The 20,298-nt window shown below is 47.0% G+C and overlaps 1 protein-coding gene across 2 annotated transcripts in view; it reads left to right on the top strand.

The window, feature by feature from the left end:
• LOC102966546 (oncomodulin) overlaps window positions 1–19,788 on the top strand; it is a 29,309-nt gene extending 9,521 nt beyond the window's left edge. Inside the window, exons 1-5 of one of the 2 annotated variants that reach the window (XM_007081100.2) lie at window positions 9,165–9,239; window positions 16,249–16,316; window positions 16,997–17,129; window positions 17,570–17,679; window positions 19,566–19,788. In XM_007081100.2, the coding sequence (XP_007081162.1) occupies window positions 16,256–16,316; window positions 16,997–17,129; window positions 17,570–17,679; window positions 19,566–19,591 (330 nt within the window). In that variant the 5' untranslated portion in view covers window positions 9,165–9,239; window positions 16,249–16,255 and the 3' untranslated portion in view covers window positions 19,592–19,788. Of the gene's footprint in view, window positions 1–9,164; window positions 9,240–16,248; window positions 16,317–16,996; window positions 17,130–17,569; window positions 17,680–19,565 lie in introns of those variants that run through there. The other variant, XM_042972050.1, reaches the window with a different exon arrangement.
• The last annotated feature ends 510 nt before the right edge of the window (window positions 19,789–20,298 follow it).

Raw genomic sequence — 20,298 nt, 5'->3', positions numbered from 1 at the left:
CGAACCCCACCATCACCCCAAACCCCATCAACAGCACCCACAAAGATGGGGCGCCAGGAGCTTGGCCCACTACAAAGTCACAGGGAAAGGTCCCCGGGGACCACCCTCACTTCGGACACCAATTACGAGTCTGAGTGGCTCCCCCAAACCACCCTCAGCTTCTAGATCATTCTCTAGAAGGGTTCACAGGACTCACCGAGAGCTGTCGTACTCACGGTTAGGGTTTATTCCGGCCAAGGAGACAGACTGAAGTCCCCCAAGGGAAATTTCCAAATCTGAGCTTCCACTGTCCCCACTAGGCAGGTTCTCTGAGCCCCGCTCTGGACCAGGCCTCAGCCTTGACCTGTGAGAGCTGCAAACTTCCCGCACCATCCGTACCGTCAGCCCCCTACCCTCCTCACCCGTTCCCCCTCCCCCCTCCCCTGCCCTGAGAGACTTGGTTTCTAACACTCCCGGGCATGTCCCTAGGATACCAGTGCCCCCCACCCCTTCAAGCTCCCGCCTGGCAAAGCTCCAGACTGACAAGGAATTTGCTGCTTGGGGTACACCCTGGGCCAACACCCATCTTGCCCCACGGCCATAAAACAGCCCCCACCCACCTTTTGTCATCTTGCGCTTCCAACTTCAGTGACCAGGGTGTCTGACAGGTATGTGATGAGCTAGACAGGTAGGTGGTCCGGGAGACAGAGTCTGAAGAAGGGGCTGGTGAGGCTGCTGGCCCTGGAGAATCAGTGTGCCCTGTGTTGACACGTGTCAGCGAGATGAAACCATCCATCCAATATATCCCATTCACATGAAGTCTGAAAACTCAGCTATGATGTTAGACAGCAGGACAGCGATTATCTTTGGGAGGAGAAAAGAGAGAAGTGGCCAGGAGAGGGGCTGGCCGGTCACAGAGATGTGATCACTTTGCGATTCTTACAGTAAGTTGTACACGGGACCTGCACACTTCACGTACGCATGGATGTTATAGTTGACTCTTTGTAAAATTTTGTGTAAAAATGAAATAAAGAGTACTGGGTGTAAAAAATAGTGTTAAAGGTTAAAACATCTGTAAAGCCTTCTTTTTTGAAGGCTTTTGCTTCTAATTTTTTTTAAAACATTTATTCATTTTTGAGAGAGAGAGAGACAGAGTGCAAGCAGAGGAGAGTCAGAGAGAGAGGGAGACACAGAATCTGAAGCAGGCTCCGGGCTCTGAGCTGTCAGCACAGAGCCCATGTGGGGCTCGAACTCATGAACTGTGACCCGAGCCGAAGTCAGATGCCTAACCGACTGGTCCACCCAGGCGCCCCCCTCCCTGCCTTTTCTAATTTATTTAAGTAATCTCTACACCCAACAAGGAGCTCGAACTCACAACCCTACGATCAAGAGTCGCATGCTCTACTGACTGAGCCAGCCAGGTGCCCCATCTTTGAAGCCTTCTGAGGCAGATTTTAAATGCCCACCATTCTTTACACCTGGGGACAAACAGGGTGGAATCTGGATTAGCTCGCGATTAACCCGGTAGGGAGCAGTGGAAATGATACTACGTGAGGTCCGAGTCCAGGCCTCGAGAGGTTTTCCAGTTTCTTTCCCATTTTCATGGAATCCAGAAACGACCACACCACAAAGAATACCAGTTCAGCCTCTTTAAGAACGACAGGCCATTTTGGGTGAGGGCCCCCGTCATCGACCTGCCCCAGGAGTCCTGGCTGAGGCCCCAGAGGTGAGTACGCCCAGCTCATACCACACAGGATCGATGGGCCATCCCAGCTGAGGCCCGACCGAATTACTGACCCACAGAACTGTTAGCAAGGAAAGTGGTTGGAGTTTGAAGCTACTAAGTTTTGGAGTGACTTTTAAAACACTTTCAGCCGGGGTGCCTGGGTGGCTCAGTGGGTTAGGCGTCTGACTACGGCTCAGGTCATGATCTCACAGTTTGTGAGTTCAAGCCCCCTGTCGGGCTCTGTGCTGACAGCCCGGAGCCTGCCTTGGATTCTGTGTCTCGCTCCGTGTCTCTCTTTCTCTGTCGATAATAAATAAACATTTACAACTTTTCTAAAGAGCCACAGCAAACTCAGAACCCCCAGTGATTCTAGGATAAGGTGCGTTTCATGGTCTTCACACACGTGTCCCTTCTGTGTGGACCACTCCTCCCCCCCGCCCCCCACAAAGTCTGCCACACTCCAACAACCTTGCCTGGCTAGCCCCCTACACATTTTTCAGATCTCAGGTTCAATGCCATATGCTCCACGAACCCCCACCGTTCTTTCCATCAAAAGGCATCTTCTCTAGTTTGCTGTCACTTGTCATGTTTATGCACCTATTTGGTGGTTAAAAGTCTGTCTCCCCAACCAGCCACTGAGCTCTGGGAAGGGAGGCTCCTCGTCTGTGTTGTCTGCCCCTGCATCCCCACCGCTGAAAAAAAAAAAAAAGCGTGCTGTATGCAGTTGGCGCTCCGCAGATAAATTTAGAAGAATGAATGCCAAATAGTTTGAAGACTCATTCTGCCCATCGAGTAGGGGAGTTTGATTTGGTCTTCATCGTGGTTTTTACTTCTTTTTGCTTGTGTTAGAATACACAAAGCCACAAAATCTACCTTCGTAACCATTGCGAAGTGTGCAATAAGCACATTCTCACGGAGTGCAGCTGCCACAGCCATCCGGCCCCATAAGTCATTCGTCTCATAAATCTGATACTCTGTCCCCGTTCAACACTAGCTCCCCAGTCTGGCGACGACCGTTCTATTCCACCGTCTGTCTTTATGATTTTGACTATTTTAAGTACCTCTTATAGGTAGAATCATACAATGTTTGTCTCTCGGTGCCTGGCTTATTTCACTTTTCATGATGTCCTCAAACTTCGTCAAAGCTGTAGCATGCTGCAGATTTTCTTTCTTTCTTTCCTTTTTTTTTAATGTTTATTTTTTTGAAGGAGAGAGAGACAGAACGTGAGCAGGGGAGGGGCCGAGAGAGAAGGAGACACAGAATCCGAAGCAGGCTCCAGGCTCTGAGCTGTCGGCACAGACCCTGACACGGGGCTCGAACTCACAAGCTGTGAGATCGTGACCTGAGCCGAAGTCGGATGCCCAATCGACTGAGTCCCCCAGGTGCCCTGAATTTCCTTCCTTTTTAAGGCTGAATAATATTCCATTGTATAAATAGACCACATTTTGCTTATCCGTTCATTGGTTGATGGACGCTTGGGTTGCCTCCGTGTTTAACTTTTGTCAACATGGTGTGCAAACATCTGCTATGAACATAGGTGCATAAACATCTCTTTGAGACCTTCATCTTGGTTTTGGTCTGTCAGGAACTACCGGAACATGAAGTCACAGAAATGGGAAATTCATGGACGTTTAATTTCAGTTCAGAAAGTGTAACCTGCTTATTCCTAACGTCGGTTTAGAAGAGGGTCTTATGGCATGTTTTTAAACTTTATTCTGTAAATGGCCAAACATGCACGAAAGTAGAGAGAATAATCTAACTGCTGTGCACCCATCACCCATAATTATTTTTCTAGTAGTGTCCTATTCCCACTGCCCCTCCCCCCTTTTTTTTGCTGGGCAGTAAAGCAAATCCAAGACAGAATATGTCATTTCACCTGTCAGCATGCATATAATGTCCTTCTAATAATACCCAATATCCCTAGAAGTCCCTGAATACAAATCACGAAACCTCAGTGTTATCTGTATGGAAAATTGCAGCCCTGAAATTTTGCACAAATCCATATAATATTCAGGAACAGCCCTTAAACTTCCCTGTAGTTATGTGATTAAATGGAAAGCAAAAAACCAGACAGCTCGACCATTATTAAAAGATTAGCGTATTTGCCTCGCATCTCCATGTGTGTATTAATTTCATTTTCCCAAACTGAGTAAAAGAACTAAAGATTTCAGTATTGCCATTACCTATTTATTTACACTTATAACTGAACTCACTTTCTCTAAATGCGTAGGGTATGTGTTGTCCAAGCGTTCAGTTGTTCTTATTGGACTTCCACGGCACTGCTGAGTATGTTTGGTTTCCTGAATTTAATTTTCTTCTGTCGGCATCACCGTCTTTATTTGGGGAGCAACCGTGAATGGTTAGTAAAGTCTCACCTCCCTTAAGAAGCAAAACCAGCAAGAAAATTCACTGTGTCCCAGTTTTCTAGACAGCATACTGCAAGATCGCACCCAGGTGCTTAATAATTTAGCCTTTTGGACAAAGTTCTCGTTAGAATAGGTCAAAAACATGAATAATTCAGACATTTGCCCATCATACTGCTCAGTTGTGCTGATGCTGGCCAAAAAACACCTTCGGCACTTACAAAGAGGCTCTAGGTGACTAGATCAGGTGACTGGGTCACGATGACACCACATTTGGTTAATGGGAATCCCGGGTCAGATCCAGTTGGTATTAAACTACAGACAGAGCCTGTCTCATTCTGCAGGTCCTTGAAATCTTCAGTGTTTCCTGCAAGTGAGAGTTCCTGCTGGGACACGATGCTCTTTGTCTCTCGTTCTCCCTGTCTCTCCCTCTCTCCCTGTCTCTCTCTCCCGCCCTCTCTCTCCAACACATACCCAGGTCAGTCTTTCCTTCCTCAAACCTCAACACATCTTCGTTCTCAGCAGATGACTTGCTCTCTCCCTAGCTGAGAAAACAGAAGCCATCAGAAGAGAGCTTTACTGCCCTCCCCCGGCACCTGCCCGCCCCCTCCACCTGCCTTCCTGCCTCACCTCTAAGATGAACCAGGTGGCTCTCCAGGTGCATACCGGACCCCGTCCCCTCCCACCCAGTCACGGACATCTCTTCACTTACCGCCCCCTCCCTCTCCTCCATCACCGAATTTTCACCCAAACATGCTGTTAGTGATCTTATCTTAAAATTTTTTTTTAACGTTTATTTCTTTTTGAGAGGGAGGGAGGGAGGGGCAGAGAGAGAGGGAGACCCAGAATCCGAAGCAGGCACCAGGCTCCGAGCTGTCAGCACAGAGCCCGACGCGGAGCTCGAACCCATGAACCGTGAGATCATGACCTGAGCCCAAGTTGGCCGCTTAACCACCCAGGCGCCCCTTGATCTTATCTTTAAAAGTAATTCTCCATATGGACGGCAGATAAGCTGTCTTATTCGGGTTGCTATCACAGAATGCCACAGACCGGGGGGCTTAAACAACAGAAACTCCTTTCTCCCGGTTGTGGAGGCCAGAAGTCCCAGATCAAGACGCGGGCAGACCTCGTGCCTGTGGAGAGCCCTCTTCCTGGACCGCAGCCAGTGCCTGCTCTCTGCACCCCTGCAAGGCAGAAGGGGGCAGGGGAGCGCTCTGGGGTCTCTTTTATAGGGCGTAACCCCAGTCATGGGGGCCCCACCCTCATGATCTCATCAATGGCCTCTTGAAGGCCCCACCTCCAAATACCGTCACATTTGGGGATTCAGTTTCGACATTTGAATTTGAGGGGAGAGACAAACATTCAGTCCGCAGCGTAAGCACATGAAAAGATGGGTAACGTCACTAGTTACTAGAGAGATGCAGATTCAAACCACAACAAGATGCCACTACGTGCCAAGGAGTGTGTCCCAAAGTAAAAAGACCAGCCACGGGGCGCCTGGGTGGCTCAGTCAGTTGAGCATCTGGCTCTTGATCTTGGCTCAGGCCATGATCTCGGGGTTTGTGAGTTCGAGCCCTGCTCAAGCTGCCCATGAGAGCAGGTGGGACCAGCCCCATGGCTCCCACACCTGAGGACTTCTCACCAAGAACTTCCTGAGTGCATTTCACCAAAAACCTGTCCTCGATGTTTTTGCCATCTGGCCAACTCTGTGGTTTATTTGCTCAATTTTTATTTTATCTTATCGATTGTTGACCAAGGGCAAAACAATATTAGGAGAGCCCCAAACTTCTCGGGCACGTATGAAATGTTAGAGGAGAAAAGAAACAAAATGCTTTAGAAGGCTGATTTTTTCATGAACAAGAAATGTGAGCATCTCCGTGTCAACTTACTGTTGGGCTGGAGGTAATGTTTAACGGAGACCGAGTGAGTTAATTAAAAAGAAATCGCAACTAAACCCAACATAATGAGAGAGGGGCCACGACTCTTCCTCCAGGGAACACACTCTTCTTATCCGTCTCTTTTTCCCTGTGATGCTCTGGGGAGCTTCCTTGGATTGGCCGGACATCGTCCTGGGGAATCAGGACTCCAGGAAAACAAGCCAATAAGACACTTCAAGGAGGGAGCATTGTCATCCAAAGGTGGTAGAGACCTCGGAGGTCAGAGTCAGGTTCAAATTGAGGAGACCGTTCTAAGCCTCAAGAGTCCCTTACATGTTCTTATCTAGACGTGGCCTTGAATAGACAGACAATCAGAAGGCTCGGGAGCCCACCCTCCCCTGACTTTCCCAGCTGTCTGACCTTGGGGTAGTCACCCAAGCTCTTAGACCGTCAGCTTATTCCTTTACTTGATACATTTTTAGGGAGTTCGTATTATGTGCCTGGTACTAAGAATGTTATCAGGGGCGCCTGGGTGGCGCAGTCGGTTAAGCGTCCGACTTCAGCCAGGTCACGATCTCGCGGTCCGTGAGTTCGAGCCCCGCGTCAGGCTCTGGGCTGATGGCTCGGAGCCTGGAGCCTGTTTCCGATTCTGTGTCTCCCTCTCTCTCTGCCCCTCCCCCGTTCATACTCTGTCTCTCTCTGTCCCAAAAATAAATTAAAAACGTTGAAAAAAAAAATTTGAAAAAAAAAAAAAAAAAAAAAAAGAATGTTATCAGTTAACTGATTGGCTAACTAATTAAATAGCTATTAGTGGGGGCACCTGGGTGGCTCAGTCGGGTGAGCGGCTGACTTCGGTCCAGGTCTGATCTGATGATTTGTAGGTTCAAGCCCCGCGTTGGGTTCTGTGCTGACAGCTCAGAGCCTGGAGCCTGCTTTGGATTCTGTTTCCCTTTCTCTGCCCTTCCCCTGCTCGCACTCTGTCTCTGTCTCTGTTTCTGTCTCTCTCTCAAAAATAAATAAACATTAAAAAAAAAAAGAAGGACTCAAAAATGTGCACTTTCTGCCTATACCTCTCCTCTGAGCTCCAGGGGCACACATCGAACTAGATGCCTCTACATGGATGTTTCCCTTCAACCTGGCCAAACTCCCACAGACCAAGCTGCCTCCCTGGGCGCCCTGCCTCTGTGCAGGGTAACACCAGCACGCCTGGAGCCATCGCTGACGCCTGTGTCCCTCCCTGCCCTCAGCCATGACCAAACTCAGTCTGCTTAACCCCCTAATACCTCTCAAATCTACTCATTCCTCTTCAGTTCCACGACCGCCCCTGCTCCAAGCTTTCCTCTCTCCCCTGGACGACAACGGTTGTCTTCTCACTGGTCCCCAGTATCGCTCTGGCCCCTGCCAATCCTTCTCCACGCAGCAGCCAGAGGCACTGTTTGAAAATGCAAATCTAATTCAGTCACTCCCTCCATAGGATCTTTCAGTGGATCCCTTTTGCTCTGAATGCCAACTTCTTAACATGGCCAACAAAGTCTTGCAAATAATTCCTCATTTTGTAAGTATTCATTCATTAGTGATCAGTGTGATTATATTTTGCAGGTCCAGGCACTGGGGTATGGACTTTTGAGGGATGTCCGTAGAAATTCTGCCAACTGCACCAACCACTGAACGTGACATTAGATGAAATTAACTGGGCAATTACTCAATTTCTCATTGTTTAAAAGCCAGCATCTGGCACAATGTCTGGCGTGTAGAAGGCATCCAACAGACACTGGCTAAACAAATGAGTATTACAAGATACTTCGGGGAATGTACGTTAAAGAGAAAAATAACTAAGGATGGACTCACAGATTTTGCTATCGGGATGTTCATCCATGCACTTCTTTTTTTTTAATGTTTACTTTATTTTTTGAGAGAGAAAGAGAGAGAGTGCACAGGTAGAGACAGAGAGAGAGGGAGAGAGAGAATCCCAAGCAGGCTCTGCGCTGTGAGTGCAGAGCCCGATGTGGGACTCAAACTCGCAAACCATGAGATCACAACTTGAGCTGAAATCAGATGCTTAACCAACCGAGCCAACCAGGTGCTCCATGCACTTCTTATAATAGTAAAAATATGAAAAAACCTAGAGGTCCAATAATTGGGGTTGATGATATCAGAGCCCCCCCCCCCCCCCCGCCAGTCCCTGTGCAGGAGAGTTATACACAGCCACTAAAAATCACGGTATATAGATTTATACTCATTGACAGGGGGAAATGTTTACAGTGCATTAAGTGAAAAAGCAAGTTGTTGAGGTCATGGCTCCATTTTAATGTTTAAAATATTTTTAAAAATCAATACATCTTAAAGGATCACTGAAATATTCACATTGTCATCGCTAGTGATGAATTACATCCATTTTTCTTCTCCCTTTCTCCTTCTCTTTCCCTTCTCCTTCCTTCCCTATCTTCCTTCTTCTTTCTTTCTTTCTTTCTTTCTTTTCTATGTTTTCTACCAAGAGCATGTTTTTAATAATACTTTCAAAATTAGTTAACCTTCACACACACACACACACACACACACACACACACATGCATGCACACGGGGTGGGGTGGGGGCAAATGGCAAAGAGACAGAGAGATATATAAGCCAGGCTAGAGGCTTGTTCACTCATTTGCTGAATGTGTCCTAGCCTAGCCACGTACTGTGTTAGTGTTCCCAATTTTAAGTGTATGTCTAGACACACATTACGCTTAAGTGAAGCTACTGTCTTGTTAAAGTGTGGTATCCTGTCCTGCCCTTACAAACTCTCCCTAAGGAAACACGCATGGCTCCCTGGATCTGAAGTGAACCATCAAGGGCAATCAATAGGTGGGTATATATATATATATATATATACACTCAACTTCCCAAACAGCTGCCAGCTCCCCAACTTGAAATGATGCTTCAGGACCACCTATCGTGACCCTCTCCCAGGGCAGGGGGAGGTAAGGGAATGGATGGGGGTGATGATTCACCTATGCCAGAGAACCTGTCATTCTTTGTCTAGTGGGCTTGAAAGCAAACCTAAACCCTTTTCTTTCTAGGGGGAAGAAGCGGTTGTGGAAACCCAGAAGCCTGGCTGTCTTGGGAATTTTTCAGCTGACACCAAGGAAAATTCTGAGGATGAGTTCAGGCCCTGCCACTTAAGTAGCTAATTGGCCTGGAGTGTCTCTTAACCTCCCCTTCTCCTCGTGGGGATAGTAATATTTCACAGAGTTGTTGGGACGACTAATGACGTGACATGATATTGGGAAACCAGGAAATGTTGAACAAACGTAAGTCATGAGCAGGGTCAGCTCTGTGGGTGCGATCTGCACTTGGAAGGACCTTATGCTCGCTTTCTTTTTATTTTTTTTTTAAGTTTATTTATTTTGAGAGGTAGAGAGAAAGCACAAGTGGGGAAGGGGCAGAGAGAGAGAAGAGAGCAAAAATCCCAAGCAGGCTCCATACCAGCAGCCCCGACGTGGGGCTGGAACCCACGAACTGTGAGATCATGACCTGAGCGGAAGTCAGACGCTTAACCGATTGAGCCCCCCAGGCTCCCCAGGAAGGGCCCCACGCTTGATTTAATGCTCTGCTGCTGCCATATTGAAATTCTTAATTTGTGAACAAGGAGCCTTGTATTTTAATTTTTCTACCGGGTCCCACAGATTATGGAGCTGGTGTTGGTTACAAACCTCGTTTCGTGGCCACACCCACAGGAGGTCACAGGGTTGCATCCTACCCAAGGTTTCATAAAAACTCTAAACCCAGTGGAGGTCAATCCTTACAGACCCAGACTGTGTCCTCTGAGAAACTACCATACCTCGTTACTCATTTTGTTGTGAAACCTGCAAGCTGTCCTTTCCATTCACCCCTAAGACGTTGTGCGGTTTTTTGTTAGCAAATAGCAGTATCTTCTCACTAAGGAGCTTATTCTAAGCTCCTGGGTGAAAACCTATTTAACAAATGTTTTCCAAGTCTCTTTGAGTGGGTAAAGGAAAGCCTTCACCAGAGAAACATCTCACTTGTAAATAAACTCCAGCAACTAGATGTCTCCCCATATCACTGTACAGATGCATCAGCGAGGTATTAAAATTCAGATTTGGGGGAGGGGGGGTTCTTACCTTGCCAGCCAGAAGTTGCTTTCCCGTGATCCTAGCTTTTTCATCCCTGACATTTAAGAATCTCAGCTCTTCGTGTTTTCAAATAATTTGCTGCAGTCTTGTAAGACATTTGAGACTCTTTTGGAATAGGTGGGGAACAACAAAGCATGATGGATGGTTTTAACCATACTGGCCATTATTTAAGTAAGACTTGAGACTCCCACCAGGTCCACCTTATGACTGTCATTGTCCCTCAGGGGAACCCAGGCCCTCTAGTCTCCACAGCTGGAGTCTTTGAGGCTAGTCAATGACAAGCCCTGGGGATTGAGGGTAAACAGGACACACCCAGTCCTTACCTTCCAGGAGCTTCTGTTTTGGGGGAGGAGATGGACACTGAGCAAGCAAAAGAAACCAGATCATGGTAAGTGCTCTGGAGAAAAAACACAAGGTGATGAGACTGATGGGCAGACAGGGAGGCCTCTCTGTGATGGAGCTGTAGGGGAGGAAGAAACTTTCCCTCTAATCTCTTAGGTTCTTGTACTGGGACATGCTAATTAAACCAATGAAAGACAGATTAACAGGGAAAAAAAGGCACAATACGATTTTACTTACATGGAGTTCGCAGCAAAGAAGCGAAACTCTAAAGAACAACTAGACCTAGGAGCTTATATATTTTAGAGCGATAAATTTTGGAGAAGTGGCTAAACCAAGGAAAGGGGATTCGGGCTCCTGGGAGTGATAAACCATGGGGAAGTGACTAGGAAATACATGGGGGACTAATGGAAGAGAAGGGGTATTTTAGAAAGGTCTGTTTATGCAGACCTCTCCCGGCATCAACTCTCCATCCCCAGAGATGGGTTGCTCTCTGTTCCTGGTACAGGGAAGGAACTTTCCTCTCGGGAAATTTATGCCCTACTTTTAGACAGATAAGCAGAGATCAGAGACCTCCTCTTGTGTTCATTGTTCCTCAACTGCCTTCGGCTCAAAATAGTTCAAGCAGCATATTTTGGGGTGGCAGAGTCTGATCCCCTTAGGGCCAGAATGGCTTCTCTTTCTGAGTTGTGAGGTCATTTCCCTCAGTCACAGGGCACAGTCACCTAATGGTTCCTGTTAAGCTTCTCTTTCTCAGCCCTGCTATGGACACAGGAGGCACCACAGCTGAGTGTCTGGGCCTCACTCACTGATGTCCCGAAAGCCCTGTGATCAATCAGCCCAAAGGACAGAGAGAGGTCACAGCTGGCCAATGCCTGGTCCCACAGCCTTCACCTGCCACACTTAAGGGCCAAGGTCACAGAGCAGGACCCTCCACTCTTCCATGCTCAACCATTTATTAAGTCAACTTTTGGGGCGCCTGGTGACGCAATCAATTAAGCGTCCAACTTTGGCTCAAGTCATGATCTCGCAGTCCTTGGGTTTGAGCCCCACGTCGGAGTCTGTGCTGACAGCTCAGAGCCTGGAACCTGCTTCAGATCTGTGCCCCCCTCTCTCTCTCTGCCCCTCCCTCCCTCACTCTGTCTCTCTGTCTCTCTGTCTCTCTCTCTCAAAAAATATAAAATAAACATTTAAAAAAATTTGTTTTAAGTCAACTTTCTGTGGAAGTAAAACACCCACACAGAAAATACTAAATTTTCATAAAAATGTAACCAGCACCAGGGCACCTGGGTGGCTCGGTCGGATAAGCATCGGACTTTGGCTCAGGTCATGATCTCGTGGTTTGTGAGTTCGGTCCCTGCATTGGGCTCTGCACTGGCAGCGTAGAGCCTGCTTGGGATTCTCTCTCTCTCTCTCTCTCTGCCCTCCTCCCCCCCACTCTCTCTCTCAAAATAAATCAAATCAATAAACTTAACAATAAATAAATAAAACAATATCAACACAGCAGAACCTCCTCACCCCCAGTCCCTGCCCTCCCCTCAAGGGTAACTACTGTCCCATCTGGCACCTTAGATGAGCTTTACCCAGAATATCTTTGTTTTGAAAAGGCTGTAAAGCAAATAACAGCAACAATGGCCACCATTTATTGTTGGCTAACTCTGTGCCTGGCCCAATGTCAAGTGCTTCACCTGTATTCCCTGTCATTAATCCTATAGAGTAGGTTGTATTATTTTTATTTATTTTTTTAAAATTTATTTTGAGGGGGGGAGAGGCAGAGAGAGACAGGGAGCCAGACTCCAAAGCAGGCTCCACACTGTCAGTGCAGAGCCCAACACAGGGCTTGAACTCATGAACCAACTCATGAACCATGGGATTGTGACCTGGGCTGAAACCAAGAGTCAGACACTTTACTGACTGAGCTACCCGGGCGCCCCCAGCTTCCTTCGTTTTAATTTTTGCTTCCAACTTAGGACCGACCAGAGGAAGCCAAGTATGTCCCCTCACACCGTCACATAGGATGGTCAGCTTTCCCAGGCCAACAGCCTCCTCTCAGGACATATGTGAACCCCCTCTTTTTTCCGCTATAAAGCTTTCCCGCTCCTCTGCCTGCCTTTGAGTCTCTGCCGAATTCAAGGGCTCACTCCCTTGCTCGGGGAGGCTCTGGATTAATAGCCTTTGCCTGTTCTCATTTGTTGGTCTTCACTTGCATCCACACTGGGGATACAGAGTTGAGCAAACACAGACCTTCAACCTGACGAACTGCATGATCATGACCTGAGCTAAAACCAAGAGTCAGACACTCAACCAACTGAGCCACCCAGGTGCCCCAAAACTCTGCCCCCATTAAACATCTACCCCCTCTCCCCTCTCCCTCACTCTCTGGTACCCACCATTCTTTCTGTCCCTGTGTATTTAATGACTTGAGGGACTTCATAAAAAGGGAGCCTTACAATATTTGTTCTTTTGCATGAACCAACATTTTGACCCCCAGATTGCACACACTGGAATTCACATATAATCATGGCTGCCTCGTTGATTCAGAGGATATGTTTACTGGGTCTTTCTTATCTTTACTCCCTATCAGAAAAGTAGCATGAAAATCTAAAGTGTCTTGGTTTAACCTATATGCTATTTTCATTTAAATGGGAAGATTTTTAAAAATTTTTTTTATCTCTATGGACAATTGTAAGCCCTTCCACGGAAAGAAACGACTCAGCGAGTTTCTATGGCAACTTAATGTCAGCAACCTACATTCTTGAGACTGATTTTCAGAAACTGCTTTCTTAGGGCTGGGCAAGTTGATGCTGGCTGGTAATCCTGTTTTCAAGCTCTTTTTTGCCGATTTCATTTATCCATTCATCAAATAATTACTGAGCACCTAACTAGGTCAGGGACTGTACCAGGCATTGGGGCATATCATGTGGGCAAGACAGAAATAGTGCTGACTTGACATTTGGTAATTTAAGAAATGCTGTGGGTGTTCCTGAGAGGAAGTTCTCATTGACGACACCAGCAATGCTGGGAGTACGTAGGGGGGTATATTTGGGGACAAACTAAAGGTGACTATCCTGACGGTATTTCCCAGGGAAGAGTCTAACGATCCTGAATTGTCTTCTTCGAAGCCACTGACTATTTCTGATTGCAACATGGGATTGGTTTTTGACTTTAAAAAAACTTGAGTTCAGGGGTGCCTGGGTGGCTCAGTCATTTGAGCATCTTGACTCTTGATTTCAGCTCAAATCATGATCCCAGGCCCGTGGGATCAAGCCCCACGTCAGGCTCCTGGCTGAGCATGGAGTCTGCTTGAGATTCTCTCTCTCCCTCTGCCCCTCTCCCCGACTCATGTACTCTAAAATAAAAATTTTTACTTAAAAAAAAATTTGAATTCAGGGGCGCCTGGGTGGCTCAGTCGGTTGAGTGCCCAACTTCGGTTCAGGTCACGATCTCACGGTTCGTGAGTTCGAGCCCCACCTTGGGCTCTGTTCTGACAGCTCGGAGCCTGGAGCCTGCTTCAGATTCTGTGTCTCCCTCTCTCTCTGCCCCTCCCCCACTCTCACTCTGTCTCTCTCTGTTCTCCAAAATGAATAAATGTTAAAAATTTTTTTTTTAATTTGAATTCAGCCTTAAAACATAAGGAAATCGTGGCATATGTCACTACAGGGATGAACCCATGGATGAAACTTGAGGATATTATGCTAAGGAAATAAGCCAGTCACAAAAAGACAAATGAGGCAAGATCCCACTTACAAGAGATGTCTAAAGTAGTCTAACTCCCAGAGACAGGAAGGAGAACGGTGGTTGCCAGGGTGTTGGGACAGGGAAGGGGGACTTCTTGTTCAATGGGCATAGAGGTCAGTTTTACAGGAGGAAAAAGTTCTAGAGATCTCTTGTACAACCATGAGCATATAGCTAACACTACTCTACCGTACGTATCCTTAAAAACAGCTCAAAGGGCAAATATTATATTACGTATTTTTTACCACGATTAAAGAAAAGAGTCTAGGGGCGCCTGGGTGGCGCAGTCGGTTAAGCGTCCGACTTCAGCCAGGTCACGATCTCGCAGTCCGTGAGTTCGAGCCCCGCGTCAGGCTCTGGGCTGATGGCTCGGAGCCTGGAGCCTGTTTCCGATTCTGTGTCTCCCTCTCTCTCTGCCCCTCCCCTGTTCATGCTATGTCTCTCTCTGTCCCAAAAATAAATTAAAAACGTTGAAAAAAAAAAAAAAAAAAAAAAAAAAAAGAAAAGAGTCTAACACAGTGCTGGCTACATAGGGATTCAACAAATATTTGCTAAAAGCTAAAAACAAAAAAACAAACAAAAAACAAAAAGCAGGGGCGCCTGGGTGGCTCAGTCGGTTGAGTGCCCAACTTCGGTTCAGGCCACGATCTCACGGTTCGTGGGTTCGAGCCCCACATCGGGCTCTGTGCTGACAGCTCGGAGCCTGGAGCCTGCTTCGGATTCTGTGTCTCCCTCTCTCTCTGCCCCTCCCCTGCTCATGCTCTGTCCCTCTCTCTCAAAAATAAAATAAACATTAAAAAAAAAAAAAGGCAAGAAAACCTTGAGGGAGGTCTCAAATGCCCCGTTTTTCCTGCAATTTTAGATCTGGGGTTTGGGAATGGTTGGGTGCTTTGCTGGGAAATGTCAGAGTCAAGACTTTTTTGGAAAGTCGTCCATCCAGTGCCATTTGCTGTGATGGACGAGTCTACTGTGTCCATCTGACCCTGACTTTGGGTCAACCCTGGACCGAAGTCAGCCTCGCACGTCCACAGCCTCAGAGGTTAAGAGCAGACCTGCCTCAAACGGCAGCCACTGTCACCTGGGGAGCCCTTTCCAGTTTACAGAGCGCCTCCGTTTGCATTCACCTCGTTTCAGCCACTCTGTCCTCTTTGCCAGGCTTCTGGCGTCTTCTCCACACCGCCAGTGGGGTTCGTTTGCAGAACTGAAACCCTAGTTAAGGTTTGTTGAGGTTTGTTCTTCAATATTGGCTGTTCCCACCCACATTCCCTTGTGATATAAATAGAAAAAAAAAGAGGTTTAATTAGTAAGGCAAGACATTTGAGCTACGTCTACTTGATCCTTGAAAAGGAAATCTAAGAGGTTCTTACTATCACTTTTTCAATCCTATATAAGATAGGTCAGTAAGGCAGCAAAAGCACATCTGTTTTTTGCTCCTTCGACTCTTTTCCCTGATTCTTCTTGGGGGAAAGTCTAAAACGGTAAGTAGCTGGTGGACCTTTGAGACCCCAGACTTTTCTTTCCTAATGTGTTCCTATTAGGCTGGTGCAGGCTGTGCTCAGATGTCTCTTTCCCCGTGGGCTTGACTCCTGGAAGGATTTTGACCTCTGGAATTTGGCTTTTTCGTGACTCTGATTCGCATCCTTCGGGATAGATAGCATCTTTTCCACCAAAGGTCTCCAAGGAGGCCAAGCTGTGAGAGGAATTGGTAGCACTGTATTTGCAGGCTGGTCTAGCAAACTGCCGCTGCCTTTGTAACGTGATTTACTTCTGAACGTTTTGTAGACGGCTACGTGAATGGTTGATTGTGCAAATACAGTTTTTGCAAGAAAACGGGATCAAGTCATTCTTTAAGTTGTATTTTTTTTTTAATTTTGTCTTTGAAGAACGTTCAGGAGACAAAGGGGGCTGGGATCCTTCCCGCTTATGGTTTTTATGTGGGTGTTCTGTCCCATCACTTAATACAACGGCACGCTTATCACATTTTAAACCTTCCCCACAAAGACAGTTTCAGGGGCCTGGGAAGGGGTCGTGCTCCTGGACGTGCGTGTTCCCGCTTGCCATTTACCACATCTCATGTGTTCTGTGTGAACAGGTGGAAAATGAGCATCACAGACGTCCTTAGTGCTGACGACATTGCCGCAGCCCTGCAGGAGTGCCAAGGTAAAAGGAGAGTGAGGCAGGGGTGCGTATTTCCCACATAGTCACGCCTCCAGCAAAGCCACGGAAATTAAAAATGTGAACATTTGAAAATTCGTGGGATCAGAGAATAAAACGGTCCTCAACCAAAGAACTAAAATTATAGAGATACGAGAGCTGAGCATATGGTTACATTTCCGTAAGGCCAAAGGAATGTACTAAAAGTGAAAAAAAAAAAAAAAAGGAAGAAGCCTGTGGATGCCTGATGGAACCCAGTGACTGCGTTTCGCCCCACCAGTTAGACCAGTGCCTCTTGGCCACACAGCCTGTAGAAAGGGAGGGGGGGCGGCCCAGAGGAGAGGGACAAGAGATGGGTAAAAGCAAGTGGACAGGTAAGGTGGGGAGGGACACAGGAGATGCCATCACCAAGCTGCCCAGTCTTGGCTGCCTCGAAATCTTGCACCAGTCATAGCCCCCTCTTTGTCTTTGTTTTTTTATCTATTTGTTTGTTTGTTCCAAGTCTTTATTTAAATTCTAGTCAGTTAACATAGGCTTTGTCTTTTGGTAAAAGTTGAGAGCAGAGCGTCCTTGTAGCTCAATGATGGCCCGAGGAGGGTTTTTGATGACCTATGTTTTCAGCACCTTGGCCCCAATACGGAAGGTGATCCGGTGAGCCTGAGAATAACCCTCTCTCTGTTCTTCAGACCCAGATACTTTTGAACCCCAAAAATTCTTCCAGACATCGGGCCTCTCCAAGATGTCGGCCAGTCAGGTGAAGGATGTTTTTCGGTTCATAGACAATGACCAGAGTGGGTATCTGGATGAAGAAGAGCTTAAGTAAGTTTTACCCTAAAGAGAGAGAGAGAGTGGTGTGTGTGTGTGTGTGTGTGTGTGTGTGCACGCGCGTGCAGGGGAGGGGCAGAGAAAGAGGGAGGGAGAGAGAACCCCAAGCGAGCTCCATACTGTCAACACACAACCCAACGAGGGGCTCGAACTCATGAACCCATGAGACTGTGACCTGAGCCGAAATCAAGAGTCAGATGCTTAACCGACTGAGCCCCCCAGGCACCCCTGGAAAGAAGAAGAAGAAGAAAGAAAAACTTTTAAAAACAAAATGCCCACTGTTAGTTTCTACAAGGAAGGCGAGTTTGGCTTGCAAAGACCTTTGAATATCACAGTTGCTGGGAACGGATGATTTGCTTCAAGAGGAAAAGAGAGGGTTAGCACAGACGTGTGTGGTCTTTCAGAAAAGTTCCATAATCTTTATTGCCCTGCAGGTTTTTCCTCCAGAAGTTTGAGAGCAGCGCTAGAGAGCTGACAGAGTCAGAAACCAAGTCCTTGATGGCGGCTGCAGATAATGACGGTGACGGGAAAATCGGGGCTGACGGTATGTTCACACCTGTACACGGCACAAAAGAATTAGCTCCTGAAGCAACCCGGGGGATTGGGCCATGAGATCGGGCGATGTGGTTAGTTAAAATCTCTCTTTCTTAACCTTGCTGCGCTTCAGTCTTGTCATCTGTAAAATGGGCCTAATGCGAGGATACAAATGATATATGTAGAGACTAGCGTGATGCCTGGGGATGTATCGTAGAAGCTGGTCCTGTGAGTCACTCACTGTCTATGACCCAAAAAATAGCCTTCACTTGACCAGGGGACTAGCTATTGCCTGGCTAATGATTTGCAAGATGCCCAATGCAAATTGGAAATAATATAAGGAATTGCCACTGCTGGCATTTGAGCCCCTCTGAATAAGGGAAGGATTGACATTCTCAAGTGTGTCTCATGTCAAAATGTCTATTTTTTTAATGTTTATTTAGTTAGTTTTAATGTTTAGTTATTATTAAGAGACAGTGAAAGAGCATGAGCATGGGAGGGGCAGAGGGGGAGACACAGAATCCGAAACAGGCTCCAGGCTCTGAGCCGTCAGCACAGAGCCTGACATGGGGCTCGGACTCACAAACCGCGAGATCATGACCTGAGCTGACGTCGGACGCTGAACTGACTGAGCCACTCAGGCGCCCCCAAAATGTCTATTGACTTGCATAGGAAAGCCTCTTAGCTTTCAAGGGGTTAAACAAACACATTTTCTTGGACAGTAGCCGAAGTGGACAATAGTAGAGAATAGATCAAACGTCATGTACGGGGTCTTCTGTGTGCAGAGCCCTATATTCAGAGTTTAGTATAACTACATGGCTGGAGGATTATTTTAATCCGATTCAGTCATGTTGCTTACACGCTTCTTAGCTACACTGTGCATGCCAACTCGGGAGAATTTATGCCTGGTCTTTATGGCGGTACTAATTGGAAATTAAAAATTCTCATTTTAAAATCCTGTCCAAATGATACCACTGTAACTTACTATGCAGGAGTTAATGTAGCTTCTATAGATAGTTCAGAACAAGAGTTTAGGTAAAAGAAGATGGATTTATTTAAATCTAACCACGGAAAAATTCCAAATAGGCGAAGCGTACCAAGAACTATAAAGCAAATCTCCGCTTTTTGACTCCAATCAGTAGCAGCGACTCATCATTATTGTTACCATCATCATTGTCGTCCTTTAGTAACATAAGCTCTTGAGGGTAAGGTTAGGGTTCAACCGAGAAAAGGGAGAAAAGGGAGTTCAAAGGCCCACTCTATGAATTGCTTCCTACGTCTGCAGAAAGGAGGAAGAAAAGGAAGAAAACTCTCCTTCTCTATCTTAAAGTAGCCAGACAGAAAGTTGAGCGGCCCCAGATTGCGACAGGCCATTATACCAAATCCATGCATCGTCAGAGAGAAATGGCTGGGCTAACAAATTCTTTTCTTTTTTTTTTCAAGTTCACTTATTTATTTTGAGAGAGACAAAGCCAGCACAAGCAGGGGAGGGGCAGAGAGAGAGGGAGAATCTCAAGCAGGCTCCACACTGTCAGCTCAGAGCAGGATGTGGGACTCGAACCCGTGAAACCATGAGATCATGACCTGAGCCAAAATCAAGAGTCGGATGTTTAATCGGCTGAGCCACTCAGGTGCCCCTGGGCTGACAAGTTCTCATATGAGGGGCTCTGCTGCAGAGCTAAAGATGTTTGTTAGATTATGCAGGAAGATGGGACGCTCTAGACCTCCTGCACCTGCAGTCAGTGACACGTTTTTCCCCCTCCTTTTGTGCCCTTGAGAGGGGTGCCAAGCCCACCATCTGACAACCTCGTCTTCTGAGCTCTCACTGGCCACATGGCCTGTCTGTAAAATACCAAGCCATCTCCACTGACGTTTTCTCACCCTCTTCTGTTCTAGAATTCCAGGAAATGGTGCATTCTTAAAAGCCGCAGGCTGTGGAGATAGAGACAATCAGCCAGAAGGCCTCCAAAGCCCCTAGAAATGGGAAACCCACTACCTGCCCCTAATTTATGTATTCATTCCCCCGGATGTGCTTCTCCAATTTGCCCCCTGTTTTAGCGAGGTAACAAGGCAGTCACTCGTGAATTTTCGGTGGTCAGTACGCCCTGATGACTCCTGTAAGGCCCTTGGCAGACGATGCCTTTAAAATTCACCCAATAAAGATACGTTTCTCATCATCTGCTGATGTGTGGGTGTGTGTGTGTGTGGTGGTGGTGGGTTTTTTTGTTTTTTTGTGGTTTTTTTGTTTTGTTTTATTTTTTTTGTTTTTTCTCAGCAAGGTAGGGGGATGAAAACAATCTGGGGACCGAGGCTTTTAGAAAGATTTCTGGTCCCATCAAGCCCTCAGCAAGTCACAATGGAGTGTACCAGCCATCAGAGAAAACAGGTTGGGTGGCGGGGCGGGGGGGGGGGGGGAGTCACAAATGGCACTGTCAGGGCAGGATTTGGGTCAGGGAGTTATCAGAGTCTGAAATTAATATGAAGAGATTTATAAAGAGCGTAAAATCACTCTTATGTGTTTTCTGCTGCTGGGTGTTAGATCACCATAAGACAGCCTTAAAAGCAAACAGGACAGGACAGAAAACCAGTGTGCGACTGCAGTGGCCCCAAAGCCAAGGAGACTTGCTGA

The sequence above is a fragment of the Panthera tigris genome, chromosome E3 (assembly GCF_018350195.1).
Source record: "Panthera tigris isolate Pti1 chromosome E3, P.tigris_Pti1_mat1.1, whole genome shotgun sequence".
In the NCBI taxonomy this organism is placed as follows: Eukaryota; Metazoa; Chordata; class Mammalia; order Carnivora; family Felidae; genus Panthera; species Panthera tigris.
Note: the sequence above shows the minus strand (reverse complement) of the source record. Positions and strands in the feature narration are given on the sequence as shown.